Source organism: Bos javanicus, chromosome 22, assembly GCF_032452875.1.
Source record: "Bos javanicus breed banteng chromosome 22, ARS-OSU_banteng_1.0, whole genome shotgun sequence".
Lineage (NCBI taxonomy): Eukaryota > Metazoa > Chordata > Mammalia > Artiodactyla > Bovidae > Bos > Bos javanicus.
Window position 1 is genome coordinate 49,465,846 of NC_083889.1, and position 19,628 is coordinate 49,485,473.

General features: G+C 47.1%; 1 protein-coding gene across 13 annotated transcripts in view; it reads right to left on the reverse strand.

Annotated features, from left to right (window-relative positions):
- Positions 1 to 19,628, reverse strand: part of DOCK3 (dedicator of cytokinesis 3) — a 304,579-nt gene that overhangs the window by 26,997 nt on the left and 257,954 nt on the right. For 10 of the 13 annotated variants that reach the window (XM_061397477.1, XM_061397469.1, XM_061397478.1 and 7 more), the window contains 8 exons: positions 15,565 to 15,650; positions 13,140 to 13,166; positions 12,919 to 13,014; positions 10,986 to 11,046; positions 10,409 to 10,502; positions 8,049 to 8,197; positions 1,939 to 2,025; positions 528 to 632 (listed from right to left, as the gene is read on the reverse strand). In XM_061397477.1, the coding sequence (XP_061253461.1) occupies positions 528 to 632; positions 1,939 to 2,025; positions 8,049 to 8,197; positions 10,409 to 10,502; positions 10,986 to 11,046; positions 12,919 to 13,014; positions 13,140 to 13,166; positions 15,565 to 15,650 (705 nt within the window). The remainder of the gene's footprint in view (positions 1 to 527; positions 633 to 1,938; positions 2,026 to 8,048; positions 8,198 to 10,408; positions 10,503 to 10,985; positions 11,047 to 12,918; positions 13,015 to 13,139; positions 13,167 to 15,564; positions 15,651 to 19,628) is intronic. The other 3 variants (XM_061397473.1, XM_061397475.1, XM_061397471.1) reach the window with 1 other exon arrangement.

Here is a 19,628-nt window from a genome sequence, read left to right on the forward strand (position 1 = left end):
CAATGTTTGGTTTGCTCCACAAACCCCAGGAGCAAAAGGGACTATCCTCAAAAGGGAGATCTCTCAACTCAGTGATTCTCCACCCTGACTGTGAAGCCTACTACTGAGGTCAGGGCTGCACCGATGTCCTGTCTGGCAGAGAACAGTCACAACGGAGGATTCCGGACCTTGGAAACAGAAGGTGGAAGGTTTCTAAACATTATCTACGGGGTATTCTCAAACCCTGGTCATTTCCTGCAGGATCCTGGTTGATTTGGTAAGAAAACCACCCTCATATATTCCAGGTAGCTGCAAAACAGTTTAACTGCAGAGAGAAAGACACTCTAAAGTTGGTACCCAGTTCAGTCAAATAAAGCCAAACACTCTGATCAGTCCTTCGTAAGGAACTATTCAAATATTCTGATCAGTTCTTCGTAAGGAACTATTCAGTGCAATAGGAAAAAAGGTTAAAAAAGAAAAAACCAAACAGATTATAAATTATGTATAAAATATGATAGAAGTTCTTGTGACTACCTGAATGGACTCACCCGAAGGAAGAAAGGAAACTTCCGCCCATAGAAGCCGACCCGGAAGAACTCGGGCTCCAGGCGCTGCTGCTCCATGATGTTGTCGTAATAGCTGGCCTCCATTTTCTGTGAATGAGAAAGGCAGTTGCCTGCAGGTTGGCTTGACTGCTAGTGGTGTGTCCAAAGCAAGTTCTCCCAGGCCTAAGCAGACACTGCCTTTTGGGAAGAGAACGTGGTGACTCAGTCTAGATAAAAAGTGAGCCCCTAGCCACGATCAACCCCTCACCAGGGAGCTGCCGGATGGAAAGGAAACCTTCCCTCCCCATCATCACCTGGAGGTGGGGCAGCCCCGAGAGGCTGCTCAGACTCTTCTGCCCAGTGAGTGGACCCAGCCCCACACAGACTCAGGCTTCCTGTACTTTCAGGGGCACACAGTTAACATGGACTTCCTCTTTTTTGTTCAGGAATTTCTGGTTTTGATGATACTACGCCCACTGATAGTAAGTGTTGACTATAGGTGATACCATCAGTCCAACTGCATTGCTCTAGTTCATTTACCATCTGACTCAAGATGCTAACAAAATGAGGAAGGCTTAGTTACCAGAGTCACTGTACTGGTCCCAATTTTGGAGATTTTAAACTTTAAAAGTGGAAATACTATCTATGATGTCTGGCATTACCCAGGTTGGTAAGTTTTTTAGTCTTGGCTAACCTGGCTTCAGATTGAGAAAAACTCACTGAAATTTGACTGAGAAGATGTCCCTAATCCATTCAATCAACCCAGGCTGCCAGGGAGCAGTGACCTTCAAAGACCAGAGCAAAAATTTACTGGTGTAGAACCTCATCTATTATACAGAGCCTGATCAGGATCAGGGAACACACTGACAAGGGTGCAGGAGGCGGATGAACTGACTTCTCTTTGCCAGAGACTTAACCAGCTATTATGATTCAAAACCCAGCACCAGAAACAAGGAAAAATTTGGTGGAGACCTTCAAAGTCCATTTCACTTAATTTTGAATGTTTTGCATCAAAGACAGGAAGAACTTTCTTTACTTGGATGCTTAGGAGTGACCACAAGTCAAGGCAGGGAAACACTAAGATAAGGCATATCTGAACAAAATTATTTCAGGAGAAGCTTCTTCTTGACGGTGGACTGCCACCTCCTCCTTGAACCACCCCCATCCTATCCAGCATATGCTGTTGCTCCCTTCCTTGAGCACCAGTGGCCCTCGGGGTCTGGATCATGCAGTCATCTGTCAGGTGTGTGTTTTGCATCTTGAGAGCAGGAACCTTGGCTTCTGCTTCTCCTGCACTGTCCACAGCACTCAACCCAGTGCTGAATTGCTCAGTCAGTGCTCCCTTAGAAGCTGATGCCAGAAAAGCATGAGCACTGCCAGTCAGGGCTGAGGCAGGGGGAGGGGCGAAGCTCACCCGAATCCAGCTGAGGCTCTGATAGTCGTAGAGGCTCTCATATTGACACGCCAGCTCCCTGCACAGTGGGATCCCAAACTCCCAACTCTGCAACAGAAACAGGAACGAGGCTTTAGCACCGGAGACATCCTCAGAATGGTCCAAGCCTTGCCAAACATATCAGAAGACACAACTAAAGGCCTCCAGCAACTCATATGTCACAAGGAACACATGCTCAAAACCAATTTGTGGAGAACACACCGAATTCTGACACTCTGGCTCAGTGCACAGCTTTCAGGTTTTTACTCAAATGTTTCCACCTCCAAGAGGCCTCTTTATGACTTATCTTGTCAAGGACAAGCACCCACCCTATCTATTCTCTTTTCATTACTCTGAAGCTATCTTCTTTAAAAAAAGCATTTGCTTTTAAAACTTGAAATATGGTTGGTTTACAATACTGTGTTAGTTTCAGGTATACAGTAAAGTGATCCAGTTATATAAATAAGACTATATACATACATATAAACACATACACACATATATATTTTCCTTTTTAGATCCCACTACAGATTATTATAAGATATTGACTAGTTCTCTGTGCTATTCAGTAGGTCCTTGCTGTTTATCTATTTTATATATAGTCCTGTGTATCTGTTAATCCCAAACTCCTAATATATCCTTCCTCCACTCTTTCCCCTTCGCTAACAATAAGTTTGTTTTCTATGTGTGTGAGTCTGTTTCTGTTCTATAAATAAGTTCATCTGTATAATTTTTTAATTCCACATGTAAGTGATACCATATAGTATTTGCCTTTCTCTGACTTGTTTCTCTTCGTGTGACAATCTCTAGGTCCATCCATGTTGCTGCAAATGGTGGTACTTCATTCTTGTTAATGGCTTCGTAATAGTCCACTGCGTATGCCTATACACACACACCACACACACACACACCTTTATCCATTCATATACTGATGAACACTTTGGTTAGTTCAGTCCAGTAGCTCAGTTATGTCCAACTGTTTGCGAGGAACACTTAGGTTGCTCCTATGCCTTGGCTATTATAAACAGCGCTGATGTGAACATTAGGTGCATGTATCTTTTTGATTTAGGGTTATTTTCTTTTCTGGATATATGCCCAGGAGTGGGACTGCTGGATCATGTAACGAAATGTACTCTGTCTTCAGTGTTTTAAAGAACCTCCATATTTTTCTCCCTACTGGCTGCACCAAGAGTGTAGGAGGGTTCCCTTTATCCACACCCTCTCCAGAATTTATTATTTGTAGACTTTTTGATGATGGCCATTTTCACCAGTGTGAGGTGATACCCATTGTTCATTAAGTTATGATGTGCATCTCTTTAATAATTAGTGACGTTAAACATCTTTTCCTGTGCCTGTTGGCTATCTGCATGTTTCTTTTGGAGAAATGTCTATTTAGGTCTTCTGCGCGTTTTCTGATTGGGCTGTTTGCTTTTTTGATATTGAGCTCTATGAGCTGTTTGTACACTTTGGAAATTAAGCCCTTGCCAGTTGCATAGTTTGAAATACTTTCTGCCAGTCCATAGGTTATCTTTTTGTTTTGTTCATGGCTTCCTTTCCTGTGCAAAAGCTTCCAAGTTTGATTAGGCCCTATCTATTTTTGCTTTTATTTCTTTTGCTCGAGAGACTGATTGAATAAAACATTGCTACAATTTATGTCAGAGAATATTTTGCCTATATTCTCTCCTAGGAGCTTTATGCTGTCACGTCTTACATTTAAATCTTTAAGCCATTTTGAGTGTATTTTTGTGCGGGAGTGTTCTAACTTCATTGGTCCCCATGTGGCTGTCAAGCTTTTCCAACACCAAATTGCCGAAGAGACTGTCTTTTCTTCATTGTATATTCTTGCCTCCTTTGTCAAAGATTAATTGACTGTTGGTATATGGGTTTATTTCTGGGCTAAGAAGTATTTTTTTTATGTTGTGCTAGTCATAATTAGATGAAAAGCTGCATGAGGGCAGGGACTCTGTTTATATCCTTTATCTTCAGAGCCTAGAACCAGGCCAGGCATGAGCAGGTACTCAATCAAGATTTATTTAATGAGTTAATGCAGGAAATAATGACTTTTAAGTTAAGATGATTTAAGCTTAGAAAGAAGTATGGAAGCTAAGAAGGAAGTAGCTACCCAAGGATTTGGCAGTAGGTCCGACAATTTCCTTTATAGAGATATTCTACTCTTTAGAGTAGGCTTCAGATAATCCTTGTCTAATCAGGTCTCAGGCTGTTTCTGTGGTGTGGCTCCTATTATGGTGGCATCTATGGGCATAGGCCCATCTAATGGCAGCTTTCACCAAGGGGCAATACTGTCCATTTCCTCCTCTTTTTAATATAGTGCTTTCTCTCTTAGGGAGATTGGGAATCAAAGGTTTACTTGGTATTTTAGATAGGCTCTTCTCCCCGACTTCTAAATACTAATTAAAATTTTTTATTATAGGAAAACTTTAAACATATGGAAACACAGAAGTATGAACCCCTAGGTACTCATAACCCAGCCTCAACCATGACCAACTCAGAGTCAGTTTTGTATCATTCACATCTCACTTACTCCTCCCTACAGTTTTGGAAGCAGATCTCAGACATCATGTAATTTCACCCATCAGGGTTTCAGTATGAATGTTTAATAAGGACTTTATTAAAAACATAGATTTGAAATAGCATCAGGGAGAAGGACAACACTATTTTATTCAGGACTGTGTTTCCTAAAAAGAGCACATTATTTCTATCCTTTGAAGAAATTAATGCAATATGGATTGACCTGCAGGACCAATTAAAAATGTTGAAACAAACCAAAGAGAATTTTAAATAGACCCTGATTCTCTGCTCCAATACAGTTCCTCTGCCTCAGGGAGCTAGAAAGCCTCCTGTGCCCCCACATCGTAGCTTTAAAGGGGGCATGTGTCTGTCCGCTCTCTAGCTCCAAGTGCTGCTTGGGCAGGTTTTAGTGAAGGGTCTGCCTGGCAGGCAGTTCCACAGAGCCTGGCTAAGCAGTGTGTGTGCAGACAGCCGGCCAGCCTGCAAGGAGCGCCCCATGGGGAACTGCTCATTAAGGTGCTGACGGCCCCACGTGAGCCTCAGGGCACTCTGCCTGCTGACACAGCAGCTCCTAGGAAAGCTGATCTCCTCTCCTATGAGGATCAGTGCTTATCTGCCTCGCTGGCATCTCTGTCCTCATTTGTAGCCTTGCTGCTCCAAGCCTGCACCGACATCCCACCCAAAGGGTGAGCTTTTAGGGTTGTGCTGGAATACTGGGGGTTCTGAGAGCAACCTCAGAGCACAGAGAGGGAATGCTCGGCAGGTATGATGCATACCATCTACCTCTTTTCTCTTGCCAGAAAGGCAGGAGGCAAAGCAGCCCACAACTCCTAACTGGTGTCTCAAATCCAGTCACTTCCACCCACCTGGGCAGATGTGTGTGTACATCCATGCTGCTCTCACTCACAGGAACGGAAGCTGCACTGACTTGGCTCACTCTGCTCAAACTGGAAAGGCAGGCAAAAGCCAGGACTCCAGACGGGCAGTCTCTGTACTTCTGTTTACACACAGTGTATCAGAAGTAACAGATCTGTCCTTCCTTCCAAGGAGTGTGAGCAATAGCAGCCCTTGGCAGCAGAGCCCAAGCCCACCCGCATAGGGAGGGCTGGTTCATACCTGATGGTCTGTGTGCCAAATATGCAGGGGTTCTCTTCCTATCTGCTCCCTCTTCCCTGGGATGAAGGACTGCCTCCCATCTTCTCATCTTCCCTTCATTCTTTTAACTCCCATCTGGGCACACCCTTTGGAATGTCCCTCTATCCTTGTCTGGCCTGGGAGAGCTGACCTCTGTGACCACAACCCAAATCACCTTGGCCCAGGTTCCTAGGCTGACCACCTTACCACTGGAGGAAATGACCCAGGGCAAAGCTGTGGCCATGAGCTGGACTTCTGGTTCAGTCCTTCTAGATACTCAGGAGAGAAACGTGGGACCAAAGGAGACGGGGTCATCTGTATGTGGCGGGTAACAGAGAGACTAGGAGTGGGAGGAAACTGGCTGTGAGGTGGGCTGTGCTAGAAGTGCTGAGGTCAAGAACCTCATTGCCTGCCCCTGCTCCCTTGCAGTTTTCTCTCTTCCTGCCCTCCTCTGACTGCCAAGCTCACTTTCCTCCTGGCACTGAGAACCCCTATGGAAGTACTTTTTCTGTATCAGCCAGGGTTTGCTTTTCTGGAGCCTTTAGAAAAAAGGCCCTGAATGCTTTCAACAGAATGGGTTAGCCCTATCCACTGACTCCATCAGGTATGGAGGAACAGAAACAGAAAAGTCACACCTTCTATACAAGCCCAGGAGAAGGCCTCTGAAATACCCTGTGAGGATGAGCTCATGGAAGGGCTCACTGAGTGGTCTGTACTGAGCACAGAAGCGCCTCCCCCAGCAATTCACAGCAAAGGCAGAAGGAGTGCGAGATTTCTGAGAAGGTGGCCTACAGAGCCTCTCAGTCCTTCTCCCCTTCCTGCTCATTCACAATACTCAGGCAGGCTTTGCATTACCCTCCCTTGTCCATGTTGCTGCTGTTGTGGTTTGGTTGCTAAGTGGTGTCTGACTCTTTTGCAATCCCAGGACAGTAGCCCATCAGGCTCCTCTATCCATGGGATTTGCCAGGCAAGAATACTGCAGTCGGTTGCCATTTCCTTCTCCAGGGGATCTTCCTGACCCAGGGACTGAACCCATGTCTCCTGCATTGGCAGGCAGATTCTTTACCACTGAGCCACCTGTGAGACCCTTCCCTTGTTCATACTTCGCGTTAAATCTGCTTTTTTAACACTATTGTAGTGTGGAGTGAAAAGGGGACCATGAATGCTCAAATGATCCACGGGTGGGCTCAGTCATATAAGCACAGCTCTTCTCTGTGCTCTATGCTCATGGAAAGAAGAGACCTAATACACTAACAGCACTCCTGCACACTCACACCTTGCTTACGCCACTGCCTCCAAGCTGGGAGGGCTCACTGGGCACATGAGTAGGTGGCAGCTCCAGGTAGACTGCATGCCAGGAAGAGCTGGCATGGAGCCCTCAGTCCATCTCTGGACCAGCAAGGAGAGGATGCTTTGGGCTGGCTCTGTCGCTCAGTCATGTGTGGCTGGCTGAGAGCAAGGCATGGATCTCCTTTCCGGACTGGGTGGAATGAGAGCTCCTGAGGTTTTGGACATGTTTCTACTTACCAGTGCATTCCCTAACGTGGGCGGATGTTTTTGACAAACAGAAGTCTCCCATGCTGTGTAAACCTGATGAATGTTTTCTGAGTTATGGGCAAAAGGTATTAATGTTTTAATCTTTTTTATGATGAAATAACTCATTAAAAATTTTTTTCATTCAAGTCTGGTGTTCAGCCACTATAGATCCCTGCATGATCCTAGTTTAGCTTTCTAAGACGTGCTCAAAGCTGAGTAATGAGAGAACAGCTTCAACAAGTTACACAAACCTAGCCTTTCCAGTGTATGGGGCACACCCAACAGCAGGTGGTCAGAGGGCCCCACAAGGAACTCTCCCAGAGATTGGAGCAGGAAGGTAGGGAAGTTCCAAGGAAGTCTGAACCAATGCTGACAATGCCTGCTAATTCCAGAGAGTCAAGTTTAACAGGGACAAGCCTGTGAGAGGAACCTGGATGGTGTTATAAGGAAGAGAGACCCAAGACAAGAACATGGACAGGAGGCAGTACGGGCCTCCTTTGGCTGTGGTTAAAATCCATTCATTTTTACGGCTCACACTTTCTATGGTGGATCAGAATGCTACAGTAACCTAAGTTAATCTAATACACACAAGCAGGGGGCCCAGAAGCCCCTGATCTTGGAGCATTAGTATTTACAGACGTGCAAAGCTGGCATGTGGGGTTGTCTTTTACACTCTCAATTTGCGACTGGCTTCCAAGACACAGAATTAAGCTGTTGTTTTTTTTCCCTGGAGAAAGTCATGCTGCCTCCAAATCCAATGAATGCACATGGGGACCCACCTCCTCACCACCCCTCACAGCACCCTCTACAGCTGTTGCCACCCATGCAGGGTTAAGGTGCCACGGAGCCCAGTAGGGGCTGAGGCACTCGAAGTCTCGCCTGGGGACACCCACCTTGCCTTTGTTGAAGTAGTGGATGATCTTGCGGCACAGCCCCTCTTTCCGCTGCCACTCCGTCTGGGATGGGTAGTGGAGGAACTCCCGCAGGGGCCGCTCCTCCCACTGCAGCAGCTCGCAGTAGAGGAGCAGAGTGAACGCAGCTTCTGTGGGGACAGGCTCTAGCGAGGTCCCCGGGCAGCCAGGTGCCCGGGGACCCGGTGTGCACAGCCCAGGTCAGGGATGCCGGATACCACACCTGAGAGAGGGGCTGTCCAGCCACCCACCAGCCCTTGACCACAGCACGAAGGGACCCAGTGGATACCATCCTTCCTCAGCCTGGTCACCTGCTCTGGGCTCTGGATGAGGTGTGGCTCAGGTACCCCAGGGTTGGTGCACAGGCCGCTTTGCTCTGGGGCACACTGCCATGTCAGAGAGAGCTCCTGGGTTCCCTTTTGCTCAAGGGACTAGCGCTTCTTTCCCAACCTGCTCAGAACTGGATCTGAGGGGTGAGCTCTCACAGGCTTTCCTCGGCCATCCCACAGCCAGCCTCCATACCTCCAGCTCCACTTTCTGACCTGAGCATGGCCCTGGGAATGACCCTTTCTCCTCATCTCGACCATTTCTAAAGGGACCAGAGAGCAGGAGTGTATGGTGATAATTGTGTGAAGGGCTCCACTCATAGAGGAAACTACAGCTGATGCTGGGCCCAGGGCCAAGGACTGGTGACGTCTCCCGTACACATGGAGCTGCTAGGGAGGGTTTCTAAAACAGCCGTCGCTCAATACCGTGGCTTCCTAACCCCCAGGAGTGAGTCACACTGAATTACAGCTGCTGCTCTGGGTCCTCATCACACAGCCTGCTCCATCCTGTTCTTTCACTCCTTTTTGGCGGGCATCTCCTACCGGCAACTTAATTAGCTTGAGCTTCTGCCTGGCCTTCAAGGCCCCATTCAAATCTGGTCCCCATGACTGTGGAGAATCTCTTTTCTAATTATCTTGTGACCCACTTCCAGTTTTAGCCAGGCTTGCTTGCCCACAGCCTTCCCAGGCCCTGCTCACCTCTGCCTCTCCACCTATGCTCTGGCGACCAGCCTTCCTGCCCAGGGATGCATGTGACTCCTCAGTGGAGCTGCGAAGCCCTTTCTGACTGTGGGGACAAGTCTGTGAGGCCTGCGAGGCCTCTCTGTGGAACTTAGAAAATCATGTGAAATCTTTTTCTTCCCTGTCAATATTCTTTTTAGATGTTATTCCTGGAGGCCACCAGAGGCAAGGCTTAGCACCTTCTCTCTGTCCGAATTCCCGACCTAGCCTCGCAGTCTCATCCCAGGGCTCTAGGAGTTTAGTAAATGCCTCTACTGACACATGGAACTTTTCAGTCTATCACTTCACTGCCCCCTCAAAGGGTTGCTGGGATCGTGGGTGGAAGTGGATGCAGAAGATGGCAGATTCAGCCCAGTCATTTCAGAGTTAATTCTTGCCAAGCTGTGTCAGAAAAGGTGGAATCTCCATGAAACACTCTCTAACATCTAACAGAAAATAGGGAAGGAAGTTTCTGCATTTTTACAAATTTATCTCATTCTAGTAACACCGTGGACAAGAACAGCCTGAATTTCCTGGCCTGTCACACCACCTGTGGCTCAAGGGCTAAGATGCGGTGGCTGGTTACCATGGTGAAGAAGTGGTTAATTTGGGGGGAACTGTGGCACAAGGTAATCACCCAGGGCACATGTGGGTACACTTGTCTTCCTGACCCAGAGCAGCACTCAGTAAATAGAGTGACAGCTATGTTTTTTAATTTTTCTTTTAGAAAAGGCCTTAGTAATGGACAAAACTGTGATACAGTGAAAGGGCCCCTGTCCGGCCTGTCAGAAAGTCAGGTGCACACTGTCCATCCTCTCCACTGGGAGCTCAGTGTGGGGCTGCAGGGTGGCTGCAGGGGAAGAGCCCAGACCACAAGGCAGGTCTGCCAGCACGTTCTGGAGGCCCCAGAGTCAGGCGAAGAGCCTGGGCTGTGGCCTCACTCAGCCCAGCTGTGAGGTCCTCGGAAAGGCTCTGCTCGCGAGGAGCAACAAAGAGCTCAGGAGGCTCTGAACCTGGCTCCCGGGATCTGGAGGTCACCCTCAAATGGGGGGGGTGGAATGGGAGGCAAAGGGAGTGGAAGAACCTTGGCAGCCAGGCACAAGGGCAAGTTCCCCCTGCTTTCTCTCCACCACACATTACAAAGGAGTTGAGGGCAAGGGGTGAAGGGATGGGCATCATGGGCGCTGACACTCCGCTGACATCTGGCGGGCCCCAGCTCAGAGCTTTCCCCTGTCAGCTGCGCGTGTCTGTCCAGTCCTTTCCCGGGAGGAGGCCTGGCTCTCCCTTCCTGCTTACCTGTGTAGTTTTCCGCCTGCAAATGCATGTCACAGAGCTTATGGATATAGCGGATATACATCTCCTCTTTATTAATCTCCGATTTGTAGAAGTTCTGTAAGAGAGGAGGAAGTACACATAAAGGCGAGAGGGGATGCCCCCTCTGGAGGCTGTATCTGAGCTCCAGGCAGCTGGCCAAAACCCTGGGAGTGCTGGACAGGAAGGAGGAGACAGGCCGTGTGGGCGGCCAGCGCCAGAAAGAGAAGGGACCAGTCATAAAGCACCCCTGCTGGGAGCAAAACCTCTGGCAGGTCTGCAGGGGTCCTGAGTGGTGAGAAAAAGGAAGAGTAACAGTGGTGGAAACGGGATGTCAGGGTTTGTGGGACGTTGCTAAGAGGCCAGGCTACAGCTCTGTCCACGGAGAGGCTCCTTGTATTCCTTTCCCGAGTGGGAATGTGAGTTTCCAGGGACAGGGCTAATGTCCTGATGCAAACCCTTAGGCTTGTAGCCATGTATTGCAGAAAGGACAAGGCGATCACATGGCGGGACAGAAGCCACTCCATGAAGCAGGGAGGAGGATGAGCCCAGGTTCTCTCACCATCAGATTAACAGTGCAGCCAATCTTCTTATTCTCTGTCTCCTCTCCTTTCATGCAATCCCTGGAGGGGAGAGCGAAGATGAATGCACCAAGTGGTACCTCTGGGACAACTCAGAGACCTGCAGTGTCCCCGAGGCTTCAGTGTGTCCAAACCCCAGAGGAAGATGCTCCCCAACAGAAACTTGTCCACGGATGGGGCCGTATTGTGTGTTCCCTCCAGGCTCTGGACCCATTCCTAGGGCTCAAATATCTCTGTTCAGCTGGACCCTTGTTCTGGTGGCAGAGTACAGAGCCCAGAGGCTATATCAGGGCATTCAGTAGCACCTACCAATGTCTTCAGTGCGTAAGTATGTCAGTAAAGTAGAAGGTTAAACCCTCAAGTTCCCTGAAGGGGAGCCACAGAGCCATCCTTAAAGGGCAGTTTTCATTTTGTAGGACAGTTTTTAGGAGAAGCCAATACACTCTACTCCAGGGACCTGCCTTCAGAACCCAGCAGCCCAGCAACCATGGCATAGCCGCCACATAAATCATCTCACTGACTTTTCTCCCTGTGGTGTCCTTCTTGTGCACTAGTACTTGGAATCCCCTCCAACTGGAAGGATTTAGGGGTAGCTTCAGCCAGGGCTGAGCTGCATTTTTTGCTGAACAGGCTTGGGTACAGGAGGGGTCACGGCTGGCCTGCCAGACACAGAACACAGGAACACTGAGAATGGATCCTTGCCAAAGGAGAGTGGGAACTGATCAAATCCATGCTCCTCTAGCAAGGAGGGGTGGCCTAGCACAAGGAGATGAAAGAATGAGGACCAGACTGTGAATCCAGTAAGAAGCCTCCTGTACACACAGCCACCTGAGTCCCAGGTGCACCCTCCTGATATCTGCACGAGACACAGCACAGAGAAGACAACCACTGCTTGGGGCTGGTTTCTCTATCATCCCTCCTCATTCCTTATCACCTTCCCCTGTAACCTCCCCAAAGGCCCTCTTGACTCACCTGAACTCTACTGAGAGAACAACTAAGGCCCCAGTGGCAGTGGCAGTATTCCTTTTAGGCTAAGTCAAAAGCCATGATATGACTGAGAAGGCAGGCTTTCAGGAAAAAACGGATTACATGTGAACTCCCAGACTCCACATATCATAAAGATCTCTGAGCTCACACGCTGCCTCCTCTCATCTACACCTGGCCAGGGTCAAGGGACAGAAATAAATAGATTTTACACAAAGAATGGAGGCATGGGAAAATTACCCCTTGCCCTGGAAAAGAGAAGTGAAAGTCCTCCTGGGTCACAATTCTGTTGTTGTGTAATTGCTAAGTCGTGTCTGACTCTTTGCCATCTCATGGACTGCAGTCTGCCAGGCTCCTCTGTCCATGGGATTTTCCAGGCAAGAATATTAGACTGGGTTACCATTTCCTTCTCCAGGGGATCTTCCCAACTCAGGGGTCCAATCCATGTCTTCTGCATTGCAGGGAGATTGTTTACTGCTGAGCCACCAGGGAAGTCCAAACAAGTGCAACAGTTCTGTATTGGGTGATATTTCTCTGGCCACCTGCCAGATGGCTCTGAGGAAGGTCTGTACTAAGGTCACCTCTCACTCTGGAGACAGCCCTTCTCCTCCTCTCTGCTGTGCCCACCTCTCTGAGCCTTGACTTTTCTGGATGAAAAGTCAGATGGCTACATGTCCCTATGACACCTCCAGCGTACATGTGCCCATGTATCACAGGTAAGCCCAGGAAACCCTGGCCTACCCCTGAGAGAAGGCTTTCACCCCTGCCTCCTTGGCAGTCAGGAGATTCCTAATGACTGGTGATAGCACACAACACCAGAACAGCCCTGCCTCTTGTGGTCACGTGGTCTCAATTTTAAGGTCAGGGGATCCTCCTGCTGGGGAGAGCATGTGACCAGAGAAGAGGTCAGGTAGGTTCCTGAGAAGATACCTGTAGTCAAGAAGGCGTTCCATGAGGCGGGTGACTGAGGTTACAAAGGAAATGCCGGTCTCACGCCATGTTTCCTGTTCAACCTTCTCCAGCAGGCTATTGATAGAAGCAAACAGAACGCACAATTCATGAGCTTCCCAGGGGCACCATAGTGAGGTCCCAGAGCCCAGGGGGCCTGTGATGGATCTGGAGATGGCAGACTTACCACATGGCAGTCTTACCTGGGGTAGGGCCCAAACAGCTGGGTTCTACTCCATGCAGCAGAAAGCAAAGATAAAGCAATTACTGAATGGACAGCAACAAATGAACATGTCTTCCATTGTCCTGTGTGAGCTCTTAAGGATGCCCCTGAGCTGAGGGATAAGCTTCAGAGCCCCAGCCCCAGTAGGGGTACACCCTGTGAGAGCTGTTCTGAGGAAGCAGCTGAGGACCAGTCCACTGAGGGAGAGACCTGGCTTTGCCAACCGGCTGGCCGCCTCTATCACTGCTTAGAACCATCCCCAGCAAACACGCTGACCAGCCTTTTCATGTAGACCAAGGGTAAGACTGCAATCAGTCTTGAGGGCCCAGCATGAAGGACAGAGAGTGAGTCCAAGAGTTATACCTGGTCATCTCCACTGTCACAGGAGACTTCCACAGAAAATGGCCAGAGCCAAGAGCTACATGCCTGGGTCCTTTTCTCACTTGTCAGCCCGTGCTCCTATTATCTCCAGGTAGGCTCTGATTTCTCCAAAGAACCTGGCTTCTGAGATCCTCTACCTTCCCACTGATGATCCCAGGTGCAGGTCTTGCTGCTGACTCCTTTGTACACTGGCCCCAGCTCCCTGAGGTCATGAGAGTCCCCTAGAGTACAGCGCTCAGCCAGGGACCGGCAGTGGGGACTCACACCCATAGCGTGACTGTTGTTAATGCTATAGTGATGCCAACTGTCTTCCCTGCACAGAGCGTCTAACCTGAGATGGGGCCTCTGAGACAGTGAGGGTTTCCCAGGTGACCCATCTTCCTAGAGCAAGATGGCAGGATCACTGGTTCTCACCTCTGAGCTGTGTGGGAAAAGCTACTGTGTACACATTTCCCAAACTATGTTCTACAGAGCTCTGCTGTCCTGGGGGACAAGAGGTGTTCTGTGAGCAAACAAGCATGAAAGTGGTAGATCACTACACCCTCCTCTGAAGAGATTTTTCATACCTTTCTGCATTTTGAAGGCTTTGAGAAGTTCTATAATACAGAGCTTTGTTTAATTTTCTTTCACTGAGTCTTTTCTAAACTGATTAGCCCATGATCTACATCCCCCAGTGTACCTACACAAACATCTTCTACTAAACACAAATTGGGAAATGCTGCTCCACGATTATCAGTGGCTTTTAGTTCTCAGACATGACTCAAAAGAGTTTATGAAACACTTCTTTGCCAGGTAATTACTAACTCCAAGTTATTTTTGCTTTTTCCTTTGTAGTAAAATCATCAGTGAGTGGCTTAGGAAGAGACTTCGCTTCCTTATTTCCATAATTAGAAACATCTCTGGTCAAAAGAGAAACCCTAAGGATGGATTCATTTTCACAAATTAAAATTACTTAAGTTTCAAATGAATTCACATTTTATTCCATGACTAATCAAGGAACAAACTACATACACAGGGTACAGGAGAAAGATTTCCCCCTCTTGAAACTGGAATGTCTGGGTGGTATCCCCAGACATGCTTCTTAGTGGCCACGCAACTGAGGGCAATGCCACCAGCTCTCCAAGCTCAGCTGCATTATTTTTACTCATCAGGATACTCTCTGCCATGCCCACCTCACAGATGTATTGTGAGGATTAAATCAGAAATGTCAACATATTTTGTCCACTGTAAAATTCTAAGCAAATGTACAGTATCATTAACAGAAAATATGTTATAAGCTTATCTTCAAAATGCTACAGCTAGAAAATCTCACAGCTAGAAACAATGAATGAGATGGGAGGGGGCTCTAAAGCTGTAAATGTCTTTACATTTTGCTTTTCGGGAAGATAAAAAACCCAATTTACTGCCTATGTGGGAGGACCACGGCTCTCCTATGTCCCTCCTTTAGACTGAGCCCTATAGCTGGGTCTTGTCAGGTTTTGTGGCCCCATCAACTCAGGACAGAAGCCATACTGGTGGACCTGGGACCCCTGACATTCAGTCAGTATAGCCACCCTGTTTCACAAGTGAAACTGGTCTGGAAAGGGGGTATAACTTGTTTAAATCACAAAATGGATGGTAGCATCTGTACAATCTTACAAAGCAGAGATTTAAACCCCTTCCCCTCCTCAGAAAGGCCAGCGCTGAGCCCTCATTGTGTCCCCATGAGCTGTTTGCCCAACTAGGATACAGTACATGGTATGAAGACATATGATGATCCTCTTCCTATTGGCAAACCCAAGAGCTCAGAGTTACTATCTGTGTCTACATCTTTCAGTTAACTACGATAATCCCTGAGAGAGCCTGCTGTCATGAAGTCTCTTTCTTGTTGACAGAAGGTGAGCATTGCTACCACCAGCAACAACCTGGGTCTCTCCTGATACCCACGCTCTGAAGCCTGCCCAGAACAGGCTGCACCCCTACCCTTCATTAGCCCACTTCACCCTCTACTCCAACGTGGGGTGCCTCGGGCTGAAGCAGCTTACAGCAGGCCGAAGAGCTCCCTGTAGCTCTCATCGCCTTTCCCTTCTGACACCATGCTGTCCAGCTTGTCAATCAGCTCGGCCTCCACCTAGAGGGAAGCAGAGATTTTGTAAACCCGAAATGAGCTCAGGAGAAGGATGCGAAATCCAGCCTTCTGTGATGGGTGAGGACACTGGGGAACTGCTTCCTGCTTTTGTTCTTGTACCAAAGAAATCCTGGAGAAGGTGGGATCTCACCTACAGCACCGGGAGGCCACCCTGTCTCCCCCCATCAGGAAGGGATCCCACTCTGGGGGTTTAAGTAAGAGCTGGAACTTACACGTACATCTCAGATACTCTTTTCCTATTTTGGATCCAAAAGACGCCTTTGTCAAGTGTTGCTTTTCTTTCTTAAAAATTCTCATTCAAGAAAATTTGTACGTATAAGACATCAGTTCAGTCGCTCAGTCGTGTCTCTTTGCGACCCCATGAATTGCAGCATACCAGGCTTCCCTGTCCATCACCAACTCCCAGATTTCACTCAGACTCAGGTCCATCGAGTCCGTGATGCCATCTAGCCATCTCATCCTCTGTCATCCCCTTCTCCTCCTGCCCCCAATCCCTCCCAGCATCAGAGTCTTTTCCAATGAGTCAACTCTTCGCATGGGGTGGCCAAGTATTGGAGTTTCAGCTTCAGCATCATTCCCTCCAAAGAAATCCCAGGGCTGATCTCCTTCAGAACGGACTGGTTGGATCTCCTTGCAGTCCAAGGGACTCTCAAGAGTCTTCTCCAACACCACAGTTCAAAAGCATCAATTCTTCGGTGCTCAGCTTTCTTCACAGTTCAACTCTCACATCCATACATGACCACTGGAAAAACCATAGCCTTGACTAGACGGACCTTTGTTGGCAAAGTAATGTCTCTGCTTTTGAATATGCTATCTAGGTTGGTCATAACTTTTCTTCCAAGGAGTAAGCGTCTTTTAATTTCATGGCTGCAGTCACCATTTGCAGTGATTTTGGAGCCCCCCAAAATAAAGTCTGACACTGTTTCCACTGTTTCCCCATCTATTTCCCAAGACATATTTGGTTAGAACTTTACCCTCCGTCAGCTAGTCACAAAGGACGCTTGCTGGGGCCTGGTCCTCACCTTAATGGCTGACATTCGTTTGCACTGAGGGAGATGGGTTTCCTTCAGAGATTGTCCTTGAGGAGAAAAGGCTCCATTCTTTGTCCTCACAGGACCTAGAGCCCTTGGACTGCTGCTGCCCCTGCAGCTGCCTTGTCACTGGGGGCCCCTGCACTTGTTACTTGATTCCTAAACTGTGAGGAGCAACACTGCGTCCATTCCTAACCCACTAATTTGCAAGGCTTTCAACAGTGCTCAGTCACTTTCCTAATAGGCCTCAATGCATTTACTCTTAAGTGAGAAATTACTTTTAAAGTGATATAAGATAAAAAAAAAATCTTTTAAATTGCTCATTAACCTTTGAAATGTGGTCCTGTGCAATTATTTGTATATTTTATATCAACAAAAAACGGCATGGCTCCATTTAATAATGAGCTATAACAAAAGGCATTTTCTCATTCTACACAAGGCCAGAGTCCTAAGGCAATGAAGTAGTAAAAGAATAACTGAATTAGAAAAGTCATTGAAGGCAATTATGGCTTTTGAAATCCTATCAGTGGAAAATGAAAATGGATGAATAAATATGGCCCTTTTATAGCGGTCTGCTACGGCCAGGGTGGAGATGGCTGTACATCTACATTTGGCCTAACGAGTCAGCTGCTTGAATATACTTTTCGGAAGACACACAAAGTCTGAGGACTGCAGTCCTTGGGATTGAGGTCGTCTGCCTTTCTCTGTGAGGAGAAAAGGCACCAGCAGGGACTTGCCTGGGGTCATGCAAAGTCAGGTAGGGATCTCTCTTTACATACGCAGGCATAGGTTGTGCTTTCCAGAACAGGGCAAAGGTGGGAGGGGACCTGGAGCAGCAGAGGGTACGACGGTGCAAAAATGGGCACAGCCGTTTCCTGGGGTTCTCAAAATGGCTCCCTGGCCAGCAGCAGCAAGTCACCAGAGATCTTATTAGAAAGACAAATTCCCAGGCTCCACTGGATCAAAAACTCAGGGGTTGTGGGGGGTCAGCAATGTGTGTTTTTACAAGCTCTCAGGTCGTCCTGAGGCCTATTCCAGGGTCAGAACTTCTATAGGAGTTCAAAGGAGCTGGTGATGGAAGGATTTAGGGACAGTACTTCCTCACTCCCTGTAGTGCTGATAAAGGGAGAAGTTACTAAGAGAAACTGAGAAATTTAAAACGTGACACTAAAGATCAATGTATGCAAAATCAATGTCTCTAGGTTACACAAAATGCTAAGGTCTTCAAATATAACGTCATAATTGGTAATACTGAACATTTCAGGTCTGTGGAGCTACTTTTATTTTATAAAACCAATATTCTTGAAAAGAAAAGGTCAGTTTTCATTCCAATCCCAAAGAAGGGCAATGTCAAAGAACATTCAAACTACTGCACAATTGCACTCATTTCATATGCTAGCAAAGTAATGCTCAAAATTTTAAAAGCAAGGCTTCAACAGTACATGAATCAAGAACTTTCAGATGTTTAAGCTGGATTTAGAAAAGGCAGAGGAACCAGAGATCAAATTGCCAATATTCGCTGGATCAGAGAAAAAGAGATTTCCAGAAGAACATCTACTTCTGCTTAATTGACTATAAAGCCTTTGACTGTGGAAAATTCTTAAAATGAGATGGGAATACCAGACCACCTTACCTGCCTCCTGCATTGACTACGCTAAAGCCTTTGAGTATGGATCACAACAAATTGTGGAAAATTCTTAAAAAGAGATGAGAATACTAGACAACCTTACCTGCCTCCTGTGAAACCTCTATGTAGGTCAAGATGCAGCAGTTAGTACTAGACATGGAACAATGGACTGGTTCAAAATTGGAAAGGAGTACATCAAGGCTGTATATTGTCACCCTGCTTATTTAACTTATATGCAGAGTACATCATGTGAAACACCAGTTGAATGAAGCACAAGCTGGAATTAAGATATACAGATGACACCACCCTTATGGCAGAAAGTGAAGAGGAATTAAAGACCCTCTTGATGAAGGTGAAATTTTTATTTATGGAAGGAGAGTGAAAAAGCTGGTTTAAAACTCAACATTCAAAAAACTAAGATCATGGCATCCGGTTCCTTCACTTTATGGCAAATAGATGGGGAAAAAGTGTAAACAGTGACAAAGTTGGACCATAAAAAAGACTGAGCACCAAAGAATTGATGCTTTTGAATGGTGGTGTTGGAGAAGATTCATAAGAGTCCTTGGACTGCAAGGAGATCAAACCAGTCAATCCTAAAGGAGATCGTCCTGAATATTCATTGGAAGGACTGATGCTAAAGCTGAAGCTTCAATACTTTGGCCACCTGATGTGAAGAGCCAATTCATTAGAAAAAACCCTGATGCTGCAGAAGATTGAAGGCAGGAAGAGAAAGGGATGACAGAGGACAAGATGGTTGGATGGCATCACCGACTCAATGGGCATGAGTTTGAGAAAGCTCTGGGAGATGGTGAAGGACAGGGAAGCCTGGTGTGCTGCAGTCCAAGGGGTCGCAAAGAGTTGGACAGGACTGATCGACTGAATAACAACAAAGATAACTGATGCAATCATACTGTTCTAAGTGAAAGAAGTCAGCCTCAAGAGGCTACAGTCTACATGATTCCCTTTACATGACACTCTGGAAAAGGCACAATGACAGTGATGGAGAAAAGATCAATGGTTGCCACAGGTTAAAGATAGGGGAAGGGTGTGACTATAAAGGGGTAGCGAGATGGAAATTTTAGGAATTAAAATTGTTTTTTAAAATCTTGATTGTGATGGTGGTTACATGACTTTCATGTGTCTGCCAAAATTTACAGAGCTGTAAATCCCAAAGAGTGAATTTTACTCTTTGTAAATATAAAAATACATAAATAAAAATTAAAAAATTACTGTTTGCCTTGTCTGTTGCTCAGTGTTAGAATCACTCACTCTAAGACCACTGGTTCTTCCCAGAATCACAGA